Below are 20,811 nucleotides of genomic sequence, written 5' to 3'. Positions count from 1 at the left end.
TCCTCTTTTCTTCCATCTATTTTTCCCTCCATCACCCTCTGTTGAAGACAATTTCTACATAGTGTGTGACACAACTAGGATATTTTCCTCTTATAGTTTTCATCAGGTGTCTCTTCTCTCCTACTTTTCTTAGCACTTCGTTTCTCAACTTTATCTGTCCACTTTACTTTTTCCATTCTTCTCCACAGCCCTATTTCAAAACTTTCCAAATACTTTGTTTCTTCCTTTCTTAATGTCCATGTTTCAGCTACATATGACACTACACTCCCACACAACGCACATTGTGAACCTCTTTCTTAAATCAATAGGGATTGCCTTAGATGTCACAAGCCCTCTCACCTTTCTGAAAGCTTCTTTTCCCATAGATATTCTGCGTCTTATTTCTGTACAGCTTCCATTCCATGTCAACAAACTTCTCAGATATTTGAATGACGTGTTCCAATTTCTTTCCCTCTAGTGTTTTATTAACAGCAATCTCCTCCTTTCCCATTCTCATCGCCTTAGTCTTCCCAATGGTTATCTTCATTCCGAACTCCTTGCCCACTCCCTCAATATTTTTGAACATGACTTGCAGATCTTTTTCTGATTCCGCTAATACCGCCAGGGGCCTATTCCACAAAAGTATGGTCTTGTACATTACAAGTTACTAGTGTGGGTTCTTGTATGGAGTTGTACATTTCTGTTCCACAAAAGATTGAAAGTCTCTTGTATATTACCAGTGAATTGTTACAAGTTTTACAAGTGACGACATATCAATAAACATACTATGTCATAACATGAATCAGCAGTTCATCTTCGTATTCCGTTCATTAAATTAGGTTGTGTGTGTCTCATTTATCGTAATATCGTATTTTAAGGTAAGTTATGCGGCAAACATTCAAAGAACTCTAATATTTCTGTGAATTTCGTAATGCTACAATGTTATTTTTCAGTTTGTTTCTTTGATGATAGGAAATTCTGTTCTGTTCTTCCGCGATCCTCGCATGCTCGCTTGTGTTCCGCGATAGTCTGTCATATTAGGCAGCAGATGCCGCTAGTAACAATATTCGGCGCCAAACTTAATTATTCACAATGAAGTATTTATTTATTTTCCACCTAGTCGATACAATGATTGCCTAAGGCAATTTTTATTGGTCAAAAGTGGTACATGTTTCGTATATTATCAACATCTTCAGCCACATAACACAGTTTAGATGAAAAATATAAAATTGACAAAGTAATGCTTTAGAGGAAGTGTCCTTGAAATTAACATAAGATTGACAAGATTAAAACAAACAAATAACTCAAGAGAAAATATATAAATTATTTCTACAATAGAAAGCAGTCGTCAAGGAAACACTTGTACAATATTCCATAGAGAAATTGTCCTAATAAATATTCTTTTCTTAATAATCCATGAAAAAAGATCAATTTATAAATTAAAAATTATACATTTTATAAGTAATTATCGAAATGAAGAAATCCTGATATCACAGTGCGGCTCTTATTATTAATGTAGATGAAAATATAACTAATTCCTAGTTGTCAAATCTTATTAAGCCTGCTTTCCTTTGGAACAGTAACTCCTGTCATTCTTTCACAGTTTTGCGCCGGGTGTAATATTGATGATGCGTTCTTCCTTGTTCTTGCACCTGAGGAGGAGGAGGAGGAGCGGGGGATATAGGTGTGTCAAGAACTTCCTTGCTGTCACCTATAGCTTCAACTGAGGAGGAACAAGTTGTAGGGTTATCTGTAGGTGGAGAAATTCCAATTCTTTTTTCTTGATCCTTCTCAAGCATTTTCAAATATACTAGAATTTGATAATATAATGGATTCTTATATTCTACAGCCTCATTAAGGTTATCATTTTTCTTTACAAGTTGGTCTAGATGAATGTACAGGTCTTCATATGTGTTCATTAAGCTGCCCTTTTTTAACTTTTTTATGATGGTCAGGTCTTGTTCTATGTTTGTAAATTTATGACCTGTGGCAGTCATGTGTGAACCCATTGCTGAGAATCTTCTATGTTTTTCAGCATTCACATGTTCCAAATATCTAACTTTAAAATTGCGGCCAGATTGTCCTATGTATGTGTTCTTACATTCAAAGCATGTGAGTTTATATATACCGGAATCAAAAAATTTATCTTTTTCCGAAAGATTTATTGTATCATGGTTGAAAATACTATGTTTCATGTTGTTATTGGTGGAAAATGCAATTTTGAAATTTTTTCTTTTAAATAAATTTGTTATTACATGAATGTTTGGATTATTATATGTGAACTTGATATATTTTTCAGTTTTACAAATTTATTTAAAAGAAAAAATTTCAAAATTGCATTTTCCACCAATAACAACATGAAACATAGTATTTTCAACCATGATACAATAAATCTTTCGGAAAAAGATAAATTTTTTGATTCCGGTATATATAAACTCACATGCTTTGAATGTAAGAACACATACATAGGACAATCTGGCCGCAATTTTAAAGTTAGATATTTGGAACATGTGAATGCTGAAAAACATAGAAGATTCTCAGCAATGGGTTCACACATGACTGCCACAGGTCATAAATTTACAAACATAGAACAAGACCTGACCATCATAAAAAAGTTAAAAAAGGGCAGCTTAATGAACACATATGAAGACCTGTACATTCATCTAGACCAACTTGTAAAGAAAAATGATAACCTTAATGAGGCTGTAGAATATAAGAATCCATTATATTATCAAATTCTAGTATATTTGAAAATGCTTGAGAAGGATCAAGAAAAAAGAATTGGAATTTCTCCACCTACAGATAACCCTACAACTTGTTCCTCCTCAGTTGAAGCTATAGGTGACAGCAAGGAAGTTCTTGACACACCTATATCCCCCGCTCCTCCTCCTCCTCCTCAGGTGCAAGAACAAGGAAGAACGCATCATCAATATTACACCCGGCGCAAAACTGTGAAAGAATGACAGGAGTTACTGTTCCAAAGGAAAGCAGGCTTAATAAGATTTGACAACTAGGAATTAGTTATATTTTCATCTACATTAATAATAAGAGCCGCACTGTGATATCAGGATTTCTTCATTTCGATAATTACTTATAAAATGTATAATTTTTAATTTATAAATTGATCTTTTTTCATGGATTATTAAGAAAAGAATATTTATTAGGACAATTTCTCTATGGAATATTGTACAAGTGTTTCCTTGACGACTGCTTTCTATTGTAGAAATAATTTATATATTTTCTCTTGAGTTATTTGTTTGTTTTAATCTTGTCAATCTTATGTTAATTTCAAGGACACTTCCTCTAAAGCATTACTTTGTCAATTTTATATTTTTCATCTAAACTGTGTTATGTGGCTGAAGATGTTGATAATATACGAAACATGTACCACTTTTGACCAATAAAAATTGCCTTAGGCAATCATTGTATCGACTAGGTGGAAAATAAATAAATACTTCATTGTGAATCTATTGAAGTGCGATACGGACCATGAAGCTGATTTTATGTAAACTTAATTATTACGAAATTGCAAACTCTGCAAGAATTGTGAAAATGGTGTCAAGAGAAACAAAGTCATTCCTTTTGAAGGAAATAGAAAGAAGAAAAGATATTATTTTCGGCGCATTCAGCAAGAGTCTGAAAAAACAAGACAAAGTAAATGGCTGGATGGAAATATTTGACTTGGGAAAAGCTCATGGAGCTTTTGAGGGGAAAAGTTGGATGTACGTAAGAGATATATTCTGGCCTAATTTCAAGAAGGTGACACTAGTAAGTACGTTTTTATTTAAATTCTTCAATTAGGTTTATTTTAATTTAGTTTAATCACAATTTTAATTAGGATAATTATATTAACATTTACTACATAACAGTTCTTTCTTGTAGGCAAAGATTGATAATCAAAGGCAGACTGGCACAGGTGGTGGAAAACATGCCAAATTGACTGATATTGACAATAAAGTTTTGGACATTCTTGGAAAAAATTCACCATCCATTGACAGCCTCAGTGTCCCAGAATCTTACGATGAATCACCCTCAACAGCTGTTGTAGATATCTCCACCCCAACATTTTTCTGCAGTGAACAGAGGCAACCAAGGAAAACAGTAAGAGTCATGAAGAAAGCATTGCAGAAAAGAAAAGGAGGAAGATTGATTTGCAGATAGATTTCTTCACCCTAAAAAACAGAAAATTAGCCCTTGAAGTGCTAGCAATGGAAAAGCAATTTTGCGTTCAGCCATCTGACACAGTAAAAAAATATTATCCTGAATTATCTGTGGACAGTGTTGTAGTTTTAGAAGAAGGTTGTGAAGTAGTGATTGATTAAAATAGCGATACTAAGTAATAGTTTAAAAGTTAGGTCTTAATGTCTTAGATTAGTTTTTGCATTTCTTTATCAATATCATAATATAACTTGAAGTGTATTGTTTCAATATAGTATTTAGTACTTAATAGTTTTTAATAAATTGGATATACAGATGAATTATCACTCACTTTCACTGAAAAGTGTTAATTAGCTGATCTCTTCTGTAAGCTACAGCTGGTTCGGCAAGTTCTTCACCTTCATCTTCTGGCTCAGGTAAGTCATCCACAATGTTGTTTTCCTGCAGGTCTATTGCATTGATTTGTAACGGGATGTACTCGCAAATGATTAAGACAGGGAAATTACTCTTTGAGAATACCAATAACATTTTCAATTAATCTTCTTGTACTCTTATGGGCCCTGTTAAACCTCTGCACTCTGAGTTCATCTAAATCGACCAGTTTAGGTGTAATAAGCCAATCCTTCAAAGGATAAGCAGAATCGCCAAGCAATACTGACTGCGGAAAGGGTCTCCAACCTTGCTCCATCATTCGAAAGAGATTGCTGTTTCGAAGGACACGAGCATCATGGACGCTACCTGGCCAATTTGCGCTGGCATAATAGAACTTCATATCTGGCCCACATACAAGCATACAGTTAATAGAATGCTTTCCATACCGATCAACATACTGCTCTTCATGAACATGGGGTGCATCAATGTTCACCAAAGTTCCATCTACACAGCCCACAACTTGAGGCATTTGAGCTATATTGTAGAAGTCTTGCACTATTTGCTCAGTATTTTCAGGCCACCGAACAATTTGAGGAAATTTTATATAATTTATTGCAGCTACCTACAGACAGAAGATTTTGCCATCCCATGCATATCTGCAATACCATGGTACTGACCACCATTTCCTAGCCAATGTAGTGTTGTTAGTAACTGTTGTTTAGCAGAGAGAGATTTATTTCTGTTTGTACGATGTTCTAACCTATGCCCAATATCCATCAAAAGTTCTTCCACTTGTATTGTGTTTAACCTAAAACGCTCATTGTATTCAAATACAGTCTTAAACTGGAAGTTTATTCTTTCTCTATACAGCCGGTAGTTTTCATTTTCATCTCCATCACTATCACTACTGCTAGACCACATATTTATCAAATTGTATGTAAAATAAGTATATTTAAATAGCACTAGTAGGTTTATTTATTATTGTCCTTTCACTGGTAGAGAATACTTCCCAATTCACTAGTAAGTTACAAGTACTAGTACTTTTGTGGAACATACCTATAAAAATTCACTGGTAATTTGTAAGTATGGAGTAGTAAAGTACAACTGTAGAAAATTCTTTTGTGGAACAGAAACTCTGGTATTTGTACAAGTTACTAGAGAATTTACTTGTAATGTACAAGACCATACTTTTGTGGAATAGGCCCCAGATCATCTGCGTATTTTATGGTCATAATTGGTTCTCCTTGCACTGCAATGCCTCTTGCTTTTTCCAGGCCTTCTGTAACAGTTTATCGGCATATATATTGAACAGCAACATCCCTGTCTCACTCCTCTTCCGATACCCACTTCTTCTGTTTCATATTCATCTACTCTAACCATCACCTTCTGATTCTTATACAACTCTATCAGTCTTCTGTCTTTCCAGTCTACACCAATATCTTCCAGAATCCTCATCAGAATGCACCAGTTCACTCTGTCAAACGCTTTTTCCCAATCAGTGAAAAATATGTACATTTCCTTATTAAATTCTAACATCCTTTCTGCAATCATCCTTAGGCATCCAATTGCATCTCTGGTTCCTCTCCCCTTTCTAAAACCAAACTGATCATCTCCCATATTCTCCTCCATTTTCTATTCTTCTCAGCACTATCTTGGTCACTGCCTTAGTAACATGATATATAAAACTGTCCTATAGTCTTTATATTGTTCAGCATTACATTTCTTCAGTAATGGTCCTAAGAAGATCTTCTGGCCAAATGCCTGTATCGTATATTGTGTTCATCATATTGGTCATTCTAACCATTCCTCCATTCCCTAAAGCCTTTAATGCTTCAGATGGCATCTGGGCATAGCCCATCGCTTTCCTTTCCGTTAGGTCCTGGATTGCCTTCTCTGCTTCCCATTTTTCTATCCTTGGTCCTCTGGATTCTTTGTCACAGTCCTGCTCATTCTCATTATCATCTATACTATTAATAAAAATGAGATGTATGTTTGTTTGTTTGCTTGTTTGTTTGTTTGTTTGTTTGTTTGTTTGTTTGTTCCTCATCAGCTCAAACTACTGAACTGATTGAGCTAAAATTTGGTAAGGATATAGCTTGAAATTCTGAATCATGCAAGAGATACTTTTGATTTTTATATATTAACCTGTTTTGAACTGGTGGGGGATTTTACAAGTGCATGTCCCAAATTTAGGCAATTTTTGCCCTTCATAAACTAAAATAATTGGATAACAATCGGCCCATAAAAAAAGAAAAATATGCAGCTTATATTCAGTATTAGGCATCTTTCTCTCCAAACATCTAGTGTTAGATAGAACTGCCAACCCTTTCATTCCTGCTTATCTAATTTATTCATTCCACTTACCATTAGATGCCAGTATAATTCCTCAATATACTGAGCAAGTTGGCCATGCAGTTAGGGGTGCGCAGCTATGAGCTTGCATTCAGACAATAGTGGGTTCGAATCCCACCGTCGGCAGCCCTAAAAATGGTGTTCCATAGTTTCCCATTTTCATACCACACTTTCTGTTTGATAGACTACTTCTGATTAATGATGAAATAGTGAGGATGACAAAAACACTGGCTGACAAGAAGACGATGGTATCCCCATCTGTTTATGTGGCCAGTACTTGTTTTACTGTTTTGTCAATAGCCTTGTCACCCTTCCTGCAGAATTGAGGTCTGTTGTTGCTGTAGTGGTAGTACTGATAGTAGTATTTAATGGTGTTTGATCTTCGTTTATTAATTTTTATCCATCATCTTCTGCCTGTGAGACCATGTTGCATTTTAGTTCTCCGTTCCGTACCTGGAGACGGAAGCAGGCAGGAGTTGCGTGCTGTGGAAGTACTTCCCTCACGAGATCTTTTGGTCGGCTCAGTTCTCACCTGTCGCAAACAGTATTAGCAGTGCCAGCGCAGCCAACAATGCTGCCACCTTGGCTCAAGATCTGGAGTCCAAGTTGAACATTAAGGTAAGATAAATTCTGATTCTCAGTCATGCTATATGGTAATTATTCCAAAAGTGAATTATCTAAATCTTATCTTCAACTACAATATAGATTTTTAGCAAATCAGGCATATTTTTTTATTATCTTTTCTCAGACCCATATTTACTTGAAAATACAACTTCATTGATTTTACACCCCTTTGCAAATTAATCAGAATACTTTTTTTTTTTTTTTTTTTTTTTTTTCCCTCTTACCTTTAATGTTTCTTAATAGTTACAGAGAGAGAGAGAGAGAGATGCATGTATTTCTGCTTCCCCCATTTGGAGGCTGCCAAAAATACGAAGCTTACATAAAAAGTTGATTGACAACTACAAGGGTTGTGTAAAATAAGTCTCTAAATGATTGGTATACCATATTATAGCCTACTTAATAAAAATCTTATCAGTCAATAGTTTTGGAATCCATGAGGAACTCCTTATAGCACAGAGATATAGCTAAGAGTATAAATGATTTCTCACTATTGTTAATGAGCCTTTCAGGGCTACTAATCCAGTGTCCTTAATAAATCGGTTATCCAAATAAAATTTTTAAAAAAGTTGTGAAATGTGAGTAATGCTGCCTCTTACTCCTGTCGTCAATCCTAAAACTTCTCTGGAGTCCAGATGATATTTCTCAGCATAATATAGAATTTCAAGTTTATATATGTCACATTTCTCCTTGTGTACATCATGTGGTTGAGTGGATGATGCCTCAGTTCTAATCATGGGGTCTATTATGAACCCTTTACTTGAGCCCGGTGATATAGCTGTCCTGTCAATCCAGCCTGAGACAATCCATGTACCTCCTCATAGACTGTATAATGTTTTCCTCTTAGGGCTTCAGCAGTCATAGATCTTATACGATGATGTCTTCAATTTTGTAGTGTGTCATTCAATGGACAGGAACCCAAGACGTGACCAAGTGTTTCAATCTCACTGTGGCAACGCCGACAGTGGTTATTGTCTTGGGACCTGCCATGTAATGCACGAACTGGAACTACATTTGCTGTCAGACATATATGATTTCTCCATTCGCTGCTAGTTAAACCTTTGGGTTTTCTTACCCACTGATTGGCTGGTACAGTATGACACCCTTACCCTTTTTTCGTAAGGCACACCTGGCATTGAATTCTTTCTCACAGAGTTGTTGTCGTAGGAGCGAGACCTTAACTGATTCGTATTCAGGAGTAGGCAAAGTTTTTTGAAGCCCTTCTCTCTTTCAGTATGGAAGTCTCTGGTATGGTTAATTGTTGCTCAGGTAAGAAAGCTAGCAGGAGGAAAACGTATACGTCTAGGAAACGGATGGAGAGCAGCGACTCGCCATGTAAGAGCATGTGGATAGAGTACACATTCTTGCTCTCTGTCTCTTTTGACTTTGACTTTCCCTTCTATAATCACCTGTAGAAGGTAATTTTAGAATTCCACACAGTATGTTCCAGGCATGCAGTCTATCTCCTTTTAACTGTAACTGGCATTTCTCAATCTCTGTTTATACCTTTTGTGACTTCTTCACTAGCTACTGTTGCTTTCCATAGTATTTTAAGCAATCTGGGGTAAGTCCACATTTCAAAAGCCTCGATCTTCTTTCTTGTAGCTTTTTTTTATTTTTTACCATCCATCATTTGACACCGTACAGAGGTGTAGACTAGATATAACATTTCACAAATCTTACCCTGAGATTGACATCCAAATCTGTTCTTCTTAGAACTTTCGTTAATTTCATGAAAACCGAGCTTGATAGCTGCAGTCGCTTAAGTGCGGCCAGTATCCAGTAATCGGGAGATAGTGGGTTCGAGCCCCCCTGTCGGCAGCCCTGAAGATGGTTTTCCATTTTCACACCAGGCAAATGCCGGGGCTGTACCTTAAGGCCACGGCCCTTTCCTTCCAATTCCTAGGCCTTTCCTATCCCATCGTTGCCGTAAGACATATCTGTGTCGGTGCGACGTAAAGCAAATAGAAAAGAAAAAAAACAATTCATGAAAATCAGTGTTGGTAGATAAGAATTCCTTACTTGTGAAGACTCGATGATCCAAACTTCAGTGAACATGTCGTTCTCACTAGCAGCCTACTACTGTATTGCAAAGATGACATCAAATTTTTGTCTATAAGTTAGTGTTATTGTCAGGAAGTATTGATCTGTTTTCAGCTTCTTCCTCAACATCAGTTTGTGTCGGCTAAGATCACCAGCACCATGGACAACAAAGAGGTCCAGGCCATGCTGGCGCACTTCCGTGCCTGTGGCGGGCGCTTGCCACTGGTACCATCGTGCTGTCAGGAGCTCCAACTTCCAACGAAGAAGGCTGACACACCAGAACAGAAAGAATCCTCCTGGCCCGATGCTCTCGACCCCAGCAATCATCAGAGACTTGCTGTGCTCTTCTGCAGTTATGCTCACGAATCTAGCAATGCTCCTGCTTTCTGTGTTAATCCATGGTGAGCCAGTAATCTATTTATGTAACTGTATGTTTGGATATAAATGCTGGGAAATCATGTGAACCCTCACAGTATGCAGGAAAGCAGGCAATTTTGGTTGCATCTTCAGAAATGAGAAATTCTTCCTAATACAACTGATCGTGACAGGCAAGCAAAAAGGGAAATCTGGACGTGGGCAGAAAAGTTCATTCTGGACACAGAAGCTCGGACAGTGGTTCGACATCCACAATATGACAACTCTGATATGGGAAACAAAAGAGCAAAATAAACTCCATGAAGATTGCCAATCTTCTGTGAAGTGACAGCACCAGGGCCAATAACCTTAGATGTTAGGTTCCTTTAAACAAGCTTCTTCTTCTTCTTCTTCTTCTCATTATCATAATTATTATTCATTTTGGCTGACTGTGGGCCACGTTAATTCAATTTCATCTATTTCTGGGCTTTGATCCTTGCCCAGTATTCCTTTGTTCTTTCACTCTGCAATCTCCTGTCACATAACCACATAATTATCAAGGCACTTCTTTTTCATGCCAGGGCTAAACAGTATAAGTCAAAAACAGCTGCATTTCAGGGCATAAATTTGAAGTTTTAAAAACAGATGCAGCTTTAATCCATTCACGTCATGTGACAAGCTGTGGTTGCGCGCGGTGTTTTGACACATGGATCAAATGACAAGCTCAGCTCGCAATGACGCAGTGCCTCGCTTATCTTCGTATTTTAGATTCCCTTTGCAATATCATTTCTAACAATACACACTGTAAGAAACAAGAGGCGTTGATAATGTGTGTACTGTTGGTAAACAATGCTGTCTGTATTTCTGTGTGACACAGGGATTGTTGAATAACAGTTTATTTTCGTCAGTATTCATTACGTAATAGAACCGGCTTCACAGCTATGATGATATGAGATTGGAAGCACTTGTAGACATTGTTTTAGATTGTGATTATGGTAATAAGGACATTTTGGAAAATAAATCAGAGTTCAAGAACAGTAATATCAACATGGAAAGTTACTGAAGTGAGCAGAATATTCAAGAAAGTGAGAGTTAAAATGCCACGCGTTGCCGGTGGCACAAAAGAACCTTAGTGATTGGAAATTTGAGAAAAAAAGACAATAATCCTGATATATGCATTTCAGCGATACAGTGGTGTTTCAGAAATACTTACAAAAAATTATTGTCCACCCCCCCTCCGAAATTGCATTGTTTTTAGAGTACACAGATCTGCTCTTTTTGTAATGATTTCAAATGAAACATTTGTACCACAGCCAGCAGTCACTTAAATGGCCTGATTGCAAAATTTGGGAGAATTATCTGCATTAGTTTTTATTTTATACATGTTTTTGCATGACAGATGTGTTCAAACTATGGGTGGGTAAATTAAATCTGATTCCACAGTCAACAATGTGGCCATTGCGGCCATTTATTGTGACTTGAATGGGTTAATTGTGGAGGGTTTGATATGAATAGGACCAGGCGAGTTGGCCGTGCGGTTAGGGGTGCGCAACTGTGAGCTTGCATCCGGGAGATAGTAGGTTCGAACCCCACTGTCGGCAGCCCTGAAGATGGTTTTCTGTGGTTTCCCATTTTCACACCAGGCAAATATTGGGGCTGTACCTTAATTAAGGCCACAGCTGCTTCCTTCCAACTCCTAGCCCTTTCCTATCCCATCGTCGCCATAAGACCTATCTGTGTCGGTGCGACGTAAAGCAACTAGAAAAAATTATGACTAGGCCTACATTAGTATATTTCAGAAAGTTGTATTTTTATTTTTTAACTGCTCAAGCCGGTTCAGCGTGTACGTGTACAGACCTACAAAACATAAGCCAGGAGCGGTTTGCTGTATGCCTGTATGGACTAGGCTAGCGATTTAGATGTACATCTGCATGCCATCTGTTGCTTGTCAACGTGAACTTGTAGCACGGCTCACAGCACAGGGTATCATTCTATGCAGGGGAGTATCTTCTACCTTAATGCGGCATTGTGTTAGTGTAAAAAGAATTTGTTTCATCAACGTCAATTGTTGTAAACATGACGGGGCCGATGACCTTCGATGTTAGGCCCCTTAGAACAACAAGCAACAAGTAAACATGACGGCATCTGCGCATGGTCTGTATTTATCTAATGCAGCTCTCGATCGCATATTAGGTGAAAGTAGTGATGAAAATAATCAGAGTGATAATGAAAGTGTTGGTGATGATGATTATTTACAGCAGGAAGTTACGTATGATGTACATAATGATAGTAATATAAGGGAATGCTCACCAGAGTGGTCATAGACACCTGTTGATTTAAATATTATTCCAACAAGAAGGTAATTAGGCACTTTATCACTTTGCATGCCACCTTTTCCTATGTAGATACAACATCTGCATGATATGAACTGCATATCCACTTATTTTGAACAAAATCAGACAAGTCATTTAGAAGTTATAGCAGTGTTTGTGACAACATGGAAAATTATATTTTTCTAAAATTTTATACTGCTGTAGGGTAAAACTTGGCCAACGTTTAATACCGGCTTAAAGGGTTAATAAATGTTTTCTTCTGCTAACTCTTGAAAATTGAATCAGTGACTTGTACCATGAGGACCTGTTATAACATGGTTTATAGTCTTACTCCCTGGTTAAAAGAAATTTACATGTGAAAGCTTCAATAATGAGTGTTTCTTTTTTCCTTTATGTGGTTTTTTGGTTATGGCTTTGATGACAAGAACTTCAAGAACAACTTTTCATCAAGACTCTTTTTAATGTTGTGTTTTTAGTGTTAATGCAATATGCTTGTTTTTTAACTTTATATGGTTCTTCATTTTTTAAGGCTGAAGAAGGCCCAAAGGTGCCAAAACATGTACCTTTTTGTCTTATTGTCCCATGCAAATTAACCAGAATGTGGCAATTAAGTACACATTTTTTTCATTTATTTACATAATGCATACCTTGAATACCTTCTAATAGCTAATTTGTCTTCCTTTGTGTTTTATAAGTTCTTTCACACTATTTGGCATTTGATTCCACAAGCTTTGAGCGTCTATTTTTCAGTTCATCATCATGAAACCACACTTTAATTATAGAGACTCTATCATGTGTTCTTTGGTGGAACAGTCAAGTTTTACGAGTCTCCTTTTGCAAATAGCCCACAAGTTTTCTATGGGATTTATGTCAGGGGAGTTCCCTGGCCACTCTAAAACACAAATATTGTTCTCATTGAAACATTTTTTTTTTTAGCTCAGGAGCAACTCTTCTTCGCAGTATTTGGATACACTGGTCAGATTTCATTGTCCCTTCCACTGGTACTAAGGGAAATATTTTCTGCTCTTACGGTCTGTTGCAACTCTCATCAGAGAAAAGAACTGTCTGCCAGTGTTCCATTGTCTAGTCCTGATGACTACAAGCCCACAAAGTATGTTTCTTGTGCATTTCTCCTGTTAGGTGTTTCATAGAAGTATTTTGAGAATGCTATAATCGCACTATGCTTCCTGGCAGTCATATCCATTGAATAAAATTCTCCGAAGTGACTTGCTTCAAAATAAATACCACTTTTATTCACAGCAATCACCACACAAATTAAACAACACAAACAGTGCAAATAACATGTAGAAAGCGCGGGAAAATAATGAAAAATTTTCCATTGTTCCGATTAATTTGTACGGGACTGTAATTCTCAGTTTCTTTCAGACATATTGTGTAATGACTAAACTATGGCGGACTTTTTAGTTATATATTTTCTCATTTTATACAATTTGGCATTGATTCCTCAAGCTTTGAGCATATATTTTTTAAGTTCAGCATCATGATATCAAACTCCAGTTAGACTCTTATCATCCTTTTTTTGTGGAATAATAAAGTTTTCTCTGTCTCTTTTTGCAAATTGTCCACATGTTTTCTATTGATTGAATGCCCGGGAAGTTCTTTGTCACTCTAGTACATAAATATTATCACTGAAGCATTTCTTAACTTTCTTGAAGCATGTGAAGGAGCCAAGTCTTACTGAAAAGAAATCTCTCATCTGGGAACCTTTTCTGCAGCTCACAAAGAACTCTCCTTTCCAGAATTTCATTGTATTTTTCGTCATGCCATCAATTGGCAGTAAGGATCCTAGACCTTCATTAATAAAACACCTCTAAAAACATCTTTTTTCACAGTGTTTTATTGTCTATTCCAAATGTGCTGAATTTGTTGGCTCCATTCTTCACACACTGAACTCCCTGACCCTTCACTTCTCAATGACTTTGATCTGTAAAAAGTACTTTCTTCCAGTGTTCTTTCACTGAATCGTGATAACTGTCTGCGTTTACATTTCTCCTCTTATAAGGGAGGTTTTGGGAATTAATCGGAACAATGGAAAAATTTTCATTATTTTCCCATGCTCTCTACACGTTATTTGTACTGTTAGTCAGGTTGGGAGTTTTTCATCTTTCTTTCCACCTGCTAGAAGTCTACAACAGACATCAGACAGATTCATTTGCCTGTTGCCCAATTCATGAGTCAAATTCTGGCATTATTTGCCTTTTCTTGGGAGAAAGCAGCCAGCAATTAGAATAGTTTTCCATTTTTTTCTTTTTCCCCCTGCCACAGTTTCCCGTTTTTGAGGGTGAAGTTGAGCCGGTCTGTTTGTGCTGCTAAACAATTTAATTTTCATTATCTACATCAACACAGAATTTGTAGCTGTCTCCCTTCGTGTCATAGAAATATTCTGCAATTAATAATATTACCATTACTGCTACTACTACTACTACTATTATTATTATTATTATTATTATTATTATTATTATTTATTTATTTATTTATTTTAATTTTTTAGCAACATAGGACTACTTAGTCAGGTTTATGGAGGTTTTTCTTCTGTTTTGTCAGCCCAATACTGTTTCATCCTTTCTAAACATAATTTTCTTTCTGCTTCTGTAATCACTCTTCCTATTCTATGCTTATTAATTTTTGTCTGTAGTGTAGTGTGCTTAATAGTAATAATAATAATAATAATAATAATAATAATAATAATAATAATAATAATAATAATAATAATAATAATAATAATAATAATAATAATAATAATGCCAGGCCGAGTGGCTCAGACGGTTAAGGCGCTGGCCTTCTGACCTCAACTTGGCAGGTTCGATCCTGGCTCAGTCCGGTGGTATTTGAATACGTCAGCCTCGTGTCAGTAGATTTACTGGCACGTAAAAGAACTCCCGCGGGACTAAATTCCGGCACCTCGGCGCCTCCGAAAACCGTAAAGGAGTAGTTAGTGGGACGTAAAGCAAATAACATTATTATCAATAATAATAATAATAATAATAATAATAATTCATTTATTTACACTGTTTATGCCCACGTTGGAGCACCAGAATCAAACCTTATACAACAAAGTCTTCAAAAGAATAAGTTCAGCTTTTAACACTTTACAACATTTTCCTTTCCCAAAACTTCTTCATTCTGGATGATCTTGCGGCCCGTTCTTCTGCAGATATAACATACTGCTTATGCTGTGATATTTTTAGTGATAGTCTTGTATACTTGTTATTTAGAATCCATTTTTCTATATTTTCAATTTGATCTTTAGTAATTTTCAATTCGTCTAAATCCATTTATATTTCTTTAAACCATGTGTTTTTTGTTTTACTATTCCAAAATAAATCAAAAAGTTGTTTCAGGAGTCTAGTATTTGGTAAGGGGTATATGTGTCCAAAGATTGCAATCCTCTATTTTTGGATCGTGTAAAGTACTGAATTTGGCAAAAATCTCCACTGGCCATCAGTCTGGTGTTGTTTTTTATTAATAATTGTCCGAAGAATTCTTATATCCACTTCTGCAGTTTGTCTGTTGTTGATTGGGTATTCAGTTTAAGTAATGTTTCACTTGCATATGTTGCTTCTGGCTTAACGACGGAGTAATAATGTCAAAATTTAGCATTAACCGAAAGAGACTGTTTCTTGTAACTCGGCCAGGTAATTTGTTGTGCTCGTCTCAATTTTTGAGTTCTACTATCTATGGATGCTTTTTCATTAGCATTCCAAGTTATCATCTCACAAAGATATTTAAATTTGTCTAAAACCTTTATTTTCTGAGTATTATTTAACATAATAAGTGAAGTGTCAACTTGAAAAGATGACATCATTTCTGTTTTCTCACAAGAAATTTTCAACCCAACCATCGCTGCTAATCGTTCCAATTCCTCTACTTGAAATTTAGCTTCTTCAATACTATTTGCTAATAATGCTAGATCATCAGCAAAGGCGAGACAATTTAGTTAAATATTTCTTCCAATCTTAATTTGGTGGACATACCTTATTCCATTCATGCATAAAAAAATTTCGAGCACACAATTAAACAAACCGGGCGAGTTGGCCATGCAGTTAGGAGTGTGTAGGTGTGAGCTCGCATCCAGGGGATAGTGGGTCCGAACCCCACTGTCGGCAGCCCTGAGAATGGTTTTCCGTGGTTTCCCACTTTCACACCAGGCAACTGCTGGGGCTGTAACTTAATTAAGGCCATGGCCGCTTCCTTCCCATTCCTAGGCCTTTTTCTGTCCCATCGTTGCCATAAAACCTATCTGTGTTGGTGCGACGTAAAGCAAATAGCAACAAAAAAAAAAAAATTAAACAACACGGGATAGTCCATCTCTGTCGAAGACCAATATGAATTTCAAATGGCTGAGAGATTTCATTTCTGAACCTAATTCTAGATTTTGTATTTCTAAGAGTGACCGCAATAAGGTTAACAAGTTTCCGATGTAAGCCAAATTCAGTAAGGATATGCAATAATGATTCACGACGGATACTATCATAAGTTTTTTGAAAATCAACGAAAGTGATCATTAAATGTTTGCTCCTAATCCTTTGATGTTTTATAATCTATTTGAGACTGATAATTTGATCTGGACAGCTTTGTCCTGGATGAAAACCACCCTGATATTCACCAAATTCACTATCAAGTTGTTCATGAATTCTGGAATATAAAATGTTAGAAAAAATCTTATACATGATATCCAGCAAAGAAATTCCTCGATAATTACTAGGATCTGATGTATCACCTTTTTTGTGTAGTGGGTGTATAATTGTAAAATTCCATTCTTCAGGCAATTTTTCGGTATTCCATATATCAATGAGATGTTCATGTAAATTCTGAATAGTCTATACATTTGCATTCTTCCAAAGTTCCACTACTAGTTGATTCTCTCCCGCCATTTTAAATTTTTTAAGTGAATCAATAGCTGCATAAATACATTGTCAAGAAGGATGGTCATCAAGGGCAGTCGTTTGACATGTGGGCTGTAATTAAAGTGATGTGGTTCGAACGTGGAAATGGTACAGGGTGACAGGAACTGGTGTTAACTTGCCTTGCACAGGTCATCCAAGAGCTGACTGCAGATACGGACAGTTACCTTTAAATTTCAGCTTGGAGGAAGCCTCAACACAATATTATCATGCTGAATAATAATATTGTTTTTTTACATCCCACTAACTACCTTTTGAAGATTTTTTTGAAGATGCTGGGGTGCCGGAATTAAGTCCCGCAGGAGTTGATTTACGTGCCCATAAACCTACCATCATGAGACTGATGTATTTGAGCACCTTTGAATACCATCAGACTGAGCCAGGATCGAACCTACCAAGTTGGGGTCAGAAAGCCAGCGCCTCAACCATCTGAGCCACTCAGACTGGCTGTTCTGCAATAATGCTGCAGTCATCTCATTATGCTTCCTGGAAGTCTTAGCCATTGAAGACATACATCAAAAAAGTTTTGTATCACCCCTGTGTGTCATTTAACCATGTTGCTATCTTGGCCTGACCTATGCATACAACTGCATGTACCCCAACCCACAGGCAGAACACCACACTCAAATGGGGAGTAGTATTTCTGTTCAAAATGTAGCACTAGTATGGAAGTAATAGAGGTGTGTTCTAAGCAGGGTAGTGAACATCTAGGATAGCACAACGTGCATTGTCAACATGTGAATGTGTGCGCAGAATCATATTGTCAGGAAGGATGGTCATCGAGGACAGTTGCTTGACGTGTGGGCTGTAATCAAAGTGATATGGTTTGAACGTGGAAGTGGTTCAGGGAGACAGGAACTGGTGTTAACTTACATTGCACAGGTCGTCCAAAAAGGCTATGACTGCAGACAGTGACAGTTAATCGTGCTGAATAAATACCATATTTCTCAGAATCCAAGACAACCCCCAATTTTTCTTCAAGAAAATTAAATCAGGCTTAAAAAATGCTTTGTAAATTAATATGAATGCCTTTCTTGTACAGTATACATTTTTAGACTGTCTTTGTTTTCACGCCAACACCGAATATTGGCTTTAGTTATGCCATATATTTTTGCAGCTGCACAATTATTCTTTATTTCCATGGGTTTAAGAACCATTAATTTTAAATTGGCATCGTAATATCAGAGAGAACCCATTGAAAATTTGCCAGCAATACGTGTTCTACATGTCTCGATAACACGACGATCCATCAGGAAAATATTCCTGCTGCCTATAAAATTGTTAATTTACTCAGCGTCAGATACAAACGGTGGAATGGTGGCATGACCGAGTGAAGACAGCAGTAAAAGATAGAAATATACTGAAAAGAAAATTAGACCTCAAAAAACAGAAAACAGATGATAGACGGAATGAATTAGAAATTGAACATCTAGCACAGGAATACCAGAAAAAGAAATTGGCTGTAAAAAGACTGATCCAGGAAGAAAAGGAAATGACTAAAAGGATAGAGGAAAACTATCAAGGAAGTAGGAAACTACTATACAAAATAGTCAACAGTAAAAGAAATGAATATATAAACATCCTTGCACTGGAAACAGATGATGGTAGCTTAATACAAACAGAGGAAGAGATCAGGGATGAAATGAAATACTTCAACATGCTGTTAAATAGAGATGGGGGCAACACCACCACCAATGACTGTAGTGTAGATGAAACCAAAAACAACAAATACCCATTAACATGGCTTGAGGTAGAAACAGCACTAAAGAGCATGTGAAATGGGAAGTCCCCAGACTTTGATGATCTCAGCTCAGACATTATAAAGGCAGCTGGAATACCAGGCTTGAACAGTGGCGGCTCGTGACAAAATTTTTAGGGGGTTCACAACATTTTTGTTCATGTTTCAAATTAGCAAAAAAGTTACATAGATAGGCCTACATAAATTACTTCACTAAAAGTTCCTTGTACCGTTCCTTTTTCACAAATAATATGCTAGAACTCCTATAACCGAGGATAAATTTTATACTAGACTAATCTGTTAGCGAAGAACAAAAGTAAAATTCATAATAACTTTACTACACTGCGAATATTGAAGGATGTCAGCACTATTCTTGGATTTTAAATAGCACGAAGTTCACCTGGGTGTTAGTGTAGAACAAAACCAAACCCCATGACCTACCAACCTACAGCTAGTCAGGCCGGTGTTCTGCAGATTATGAGGTGTCATGTGGTCAGGACGATGAATCCTCTCGGCCGTTATTCTTGGCTTTCTAGACCGGGGCCGCCATCTCACCGTCAGATAGCTCCTCAATTGTAATCACGTAGGCTGAGTGGACCTCGAACCAACCTTCAAATCCAGGTAAAAATCCCTTACCTGGCCGGGAATCGAACCTGGGGCATCCTGGTAAGAGGCAAGCATGCTACTCCTACACCACGGGGCCGGCTGTGTTAGTGTAGAACAAAGTAAAATTCATCATAACTTTACTGCACTGCGAACATTGAAGGATGCGAGCACTATTCTTGGTTTTCAAATAGCACGAAGTTCACCTGGGTATGACGAGAAGCATAGAAATAATGTGTACCGCATTTACCGGTCGATTTTTTAAAAAATTGTTTCCGAATTGACCCCAGTTGCCTCCACATGATCCTGGTTAATCAGGGTTCTACTGTATCACATGTTAATTATTCTCGTCTTGGAAATTATAGACAGCACTAGGGTAGGGAATTCAATACTCGCGTTTTTGTGTGCATGAGAATTTTCATGTTTATGTATTTTTGCACTCAAATGAGCAAGGTCCGTGGACCCAGCCGAATTCCATACATTTCTTTCTTTGTTGAACAATAAACAGGGCAAACAAAAAAGCCATTCCTAGATCTACATCCACAGAGCCACTTGCATGTTTCGTACACTTCTTAAACTTACGCCTATACTCGTGTTTGTCAGTTTTTGTAACTTTTTCGATAATCAAATCTGGTCTGTCCGGTCCAAGCCTTTTAATTTCTAACTTTTGCTGATAGGTTAATATTTCAGTGGTTAAAATTACTTGAACTGAATTCATTTCCTCTTACACAAAGAATACCATGGTTACAAACCATACAAACAGAGAAGGAAAACATAACACTCAAATTTCACTTGAAAAGATTTTCCAATCACAACATAAAGCAAACTTCTTCCTGCGATTACGAACACCTTTTCACAACGAGCCAGAAAATGCCTATTTAGAATTACTAGCGTAATCTGCCGGTAATGTAATGCAATATTAGCTCCTGGGAGGCAATGTCTAACCGTAATAGGAGAGGTGGCGGACCCTTGTGTTCAATTGTAATGCTGCCAGTGTTTTGAGGGTGGCTCGAGGCGGCAAGGCACGTTCCTTACTGTGCTCCTTGCTAATGGAAATAACAGTGCATAAACTATGACGTCATCTGCTTTGCGCATGCGTATAGTCTTCAGCAAAATAGCGCATTATCCAGTGTGCTCGCTGCACTGTCAGTCAAAATGAACAACTGTCGGTGTGACAGAGCTTCGATAGAAGTCGAATGCTTTAGATCGATTGTCGAAATCAGGTCGAAAGAAAGGAAAGTTTTAAATTATCCATGAATGCATAAAGATGTATTAAAACTGGGTGCTCATGTGCTCTTGAGAGCCCACTGCCACTGGGTTTGAATTGGCTATA

General features: G+C 37.1%; 1 protein-coding gene across 1 annotated transcript in view; it reads left to right on the top strand.

The window, feature by feature from the left end:
* The window catches only part of fab1 (fab1 kinase), a 296,509-nt gene that overhangs the window by 133,759 nt on the left and 141,939 nt on the right, over positions 1 to 20,811 (top strand). The window contains exons 15-16 of the mRNA XM_067159454.2: positions 7,300 to 7,479; positions 9,640 to 9,926. Coding sequence (XP_067015555.2) covers positions 7,300 to 7,479; positions 9,640 to 9,926 — 467 coding nt within the window. The remainder of the gene's footprint in view (positions 1 to 7,299; positions 7,480 to 9,639; positions 9,927 to 20,811) is intronic.

This window comes from Anabrus simplex, chromosome 1 (assembly GCF_040414725.1).
Source record: "Anabrus simplex isolate iqAnaSimp1 chromosome 1, ASM4041472v1, whole genome shotgun sequence".
In the NCBI taxonomy this organism is placed as follows: Eukaryota; Metazoa; Arthropoda; class Insecta; order Orthoptera; family Tettigoniidae; genus Anabrus; species Anabrus simplex.
Note: the sequence above shows the minus strand (reverse complement) of the source record. Positions and strands in the feature narration are given on the sequence as shown.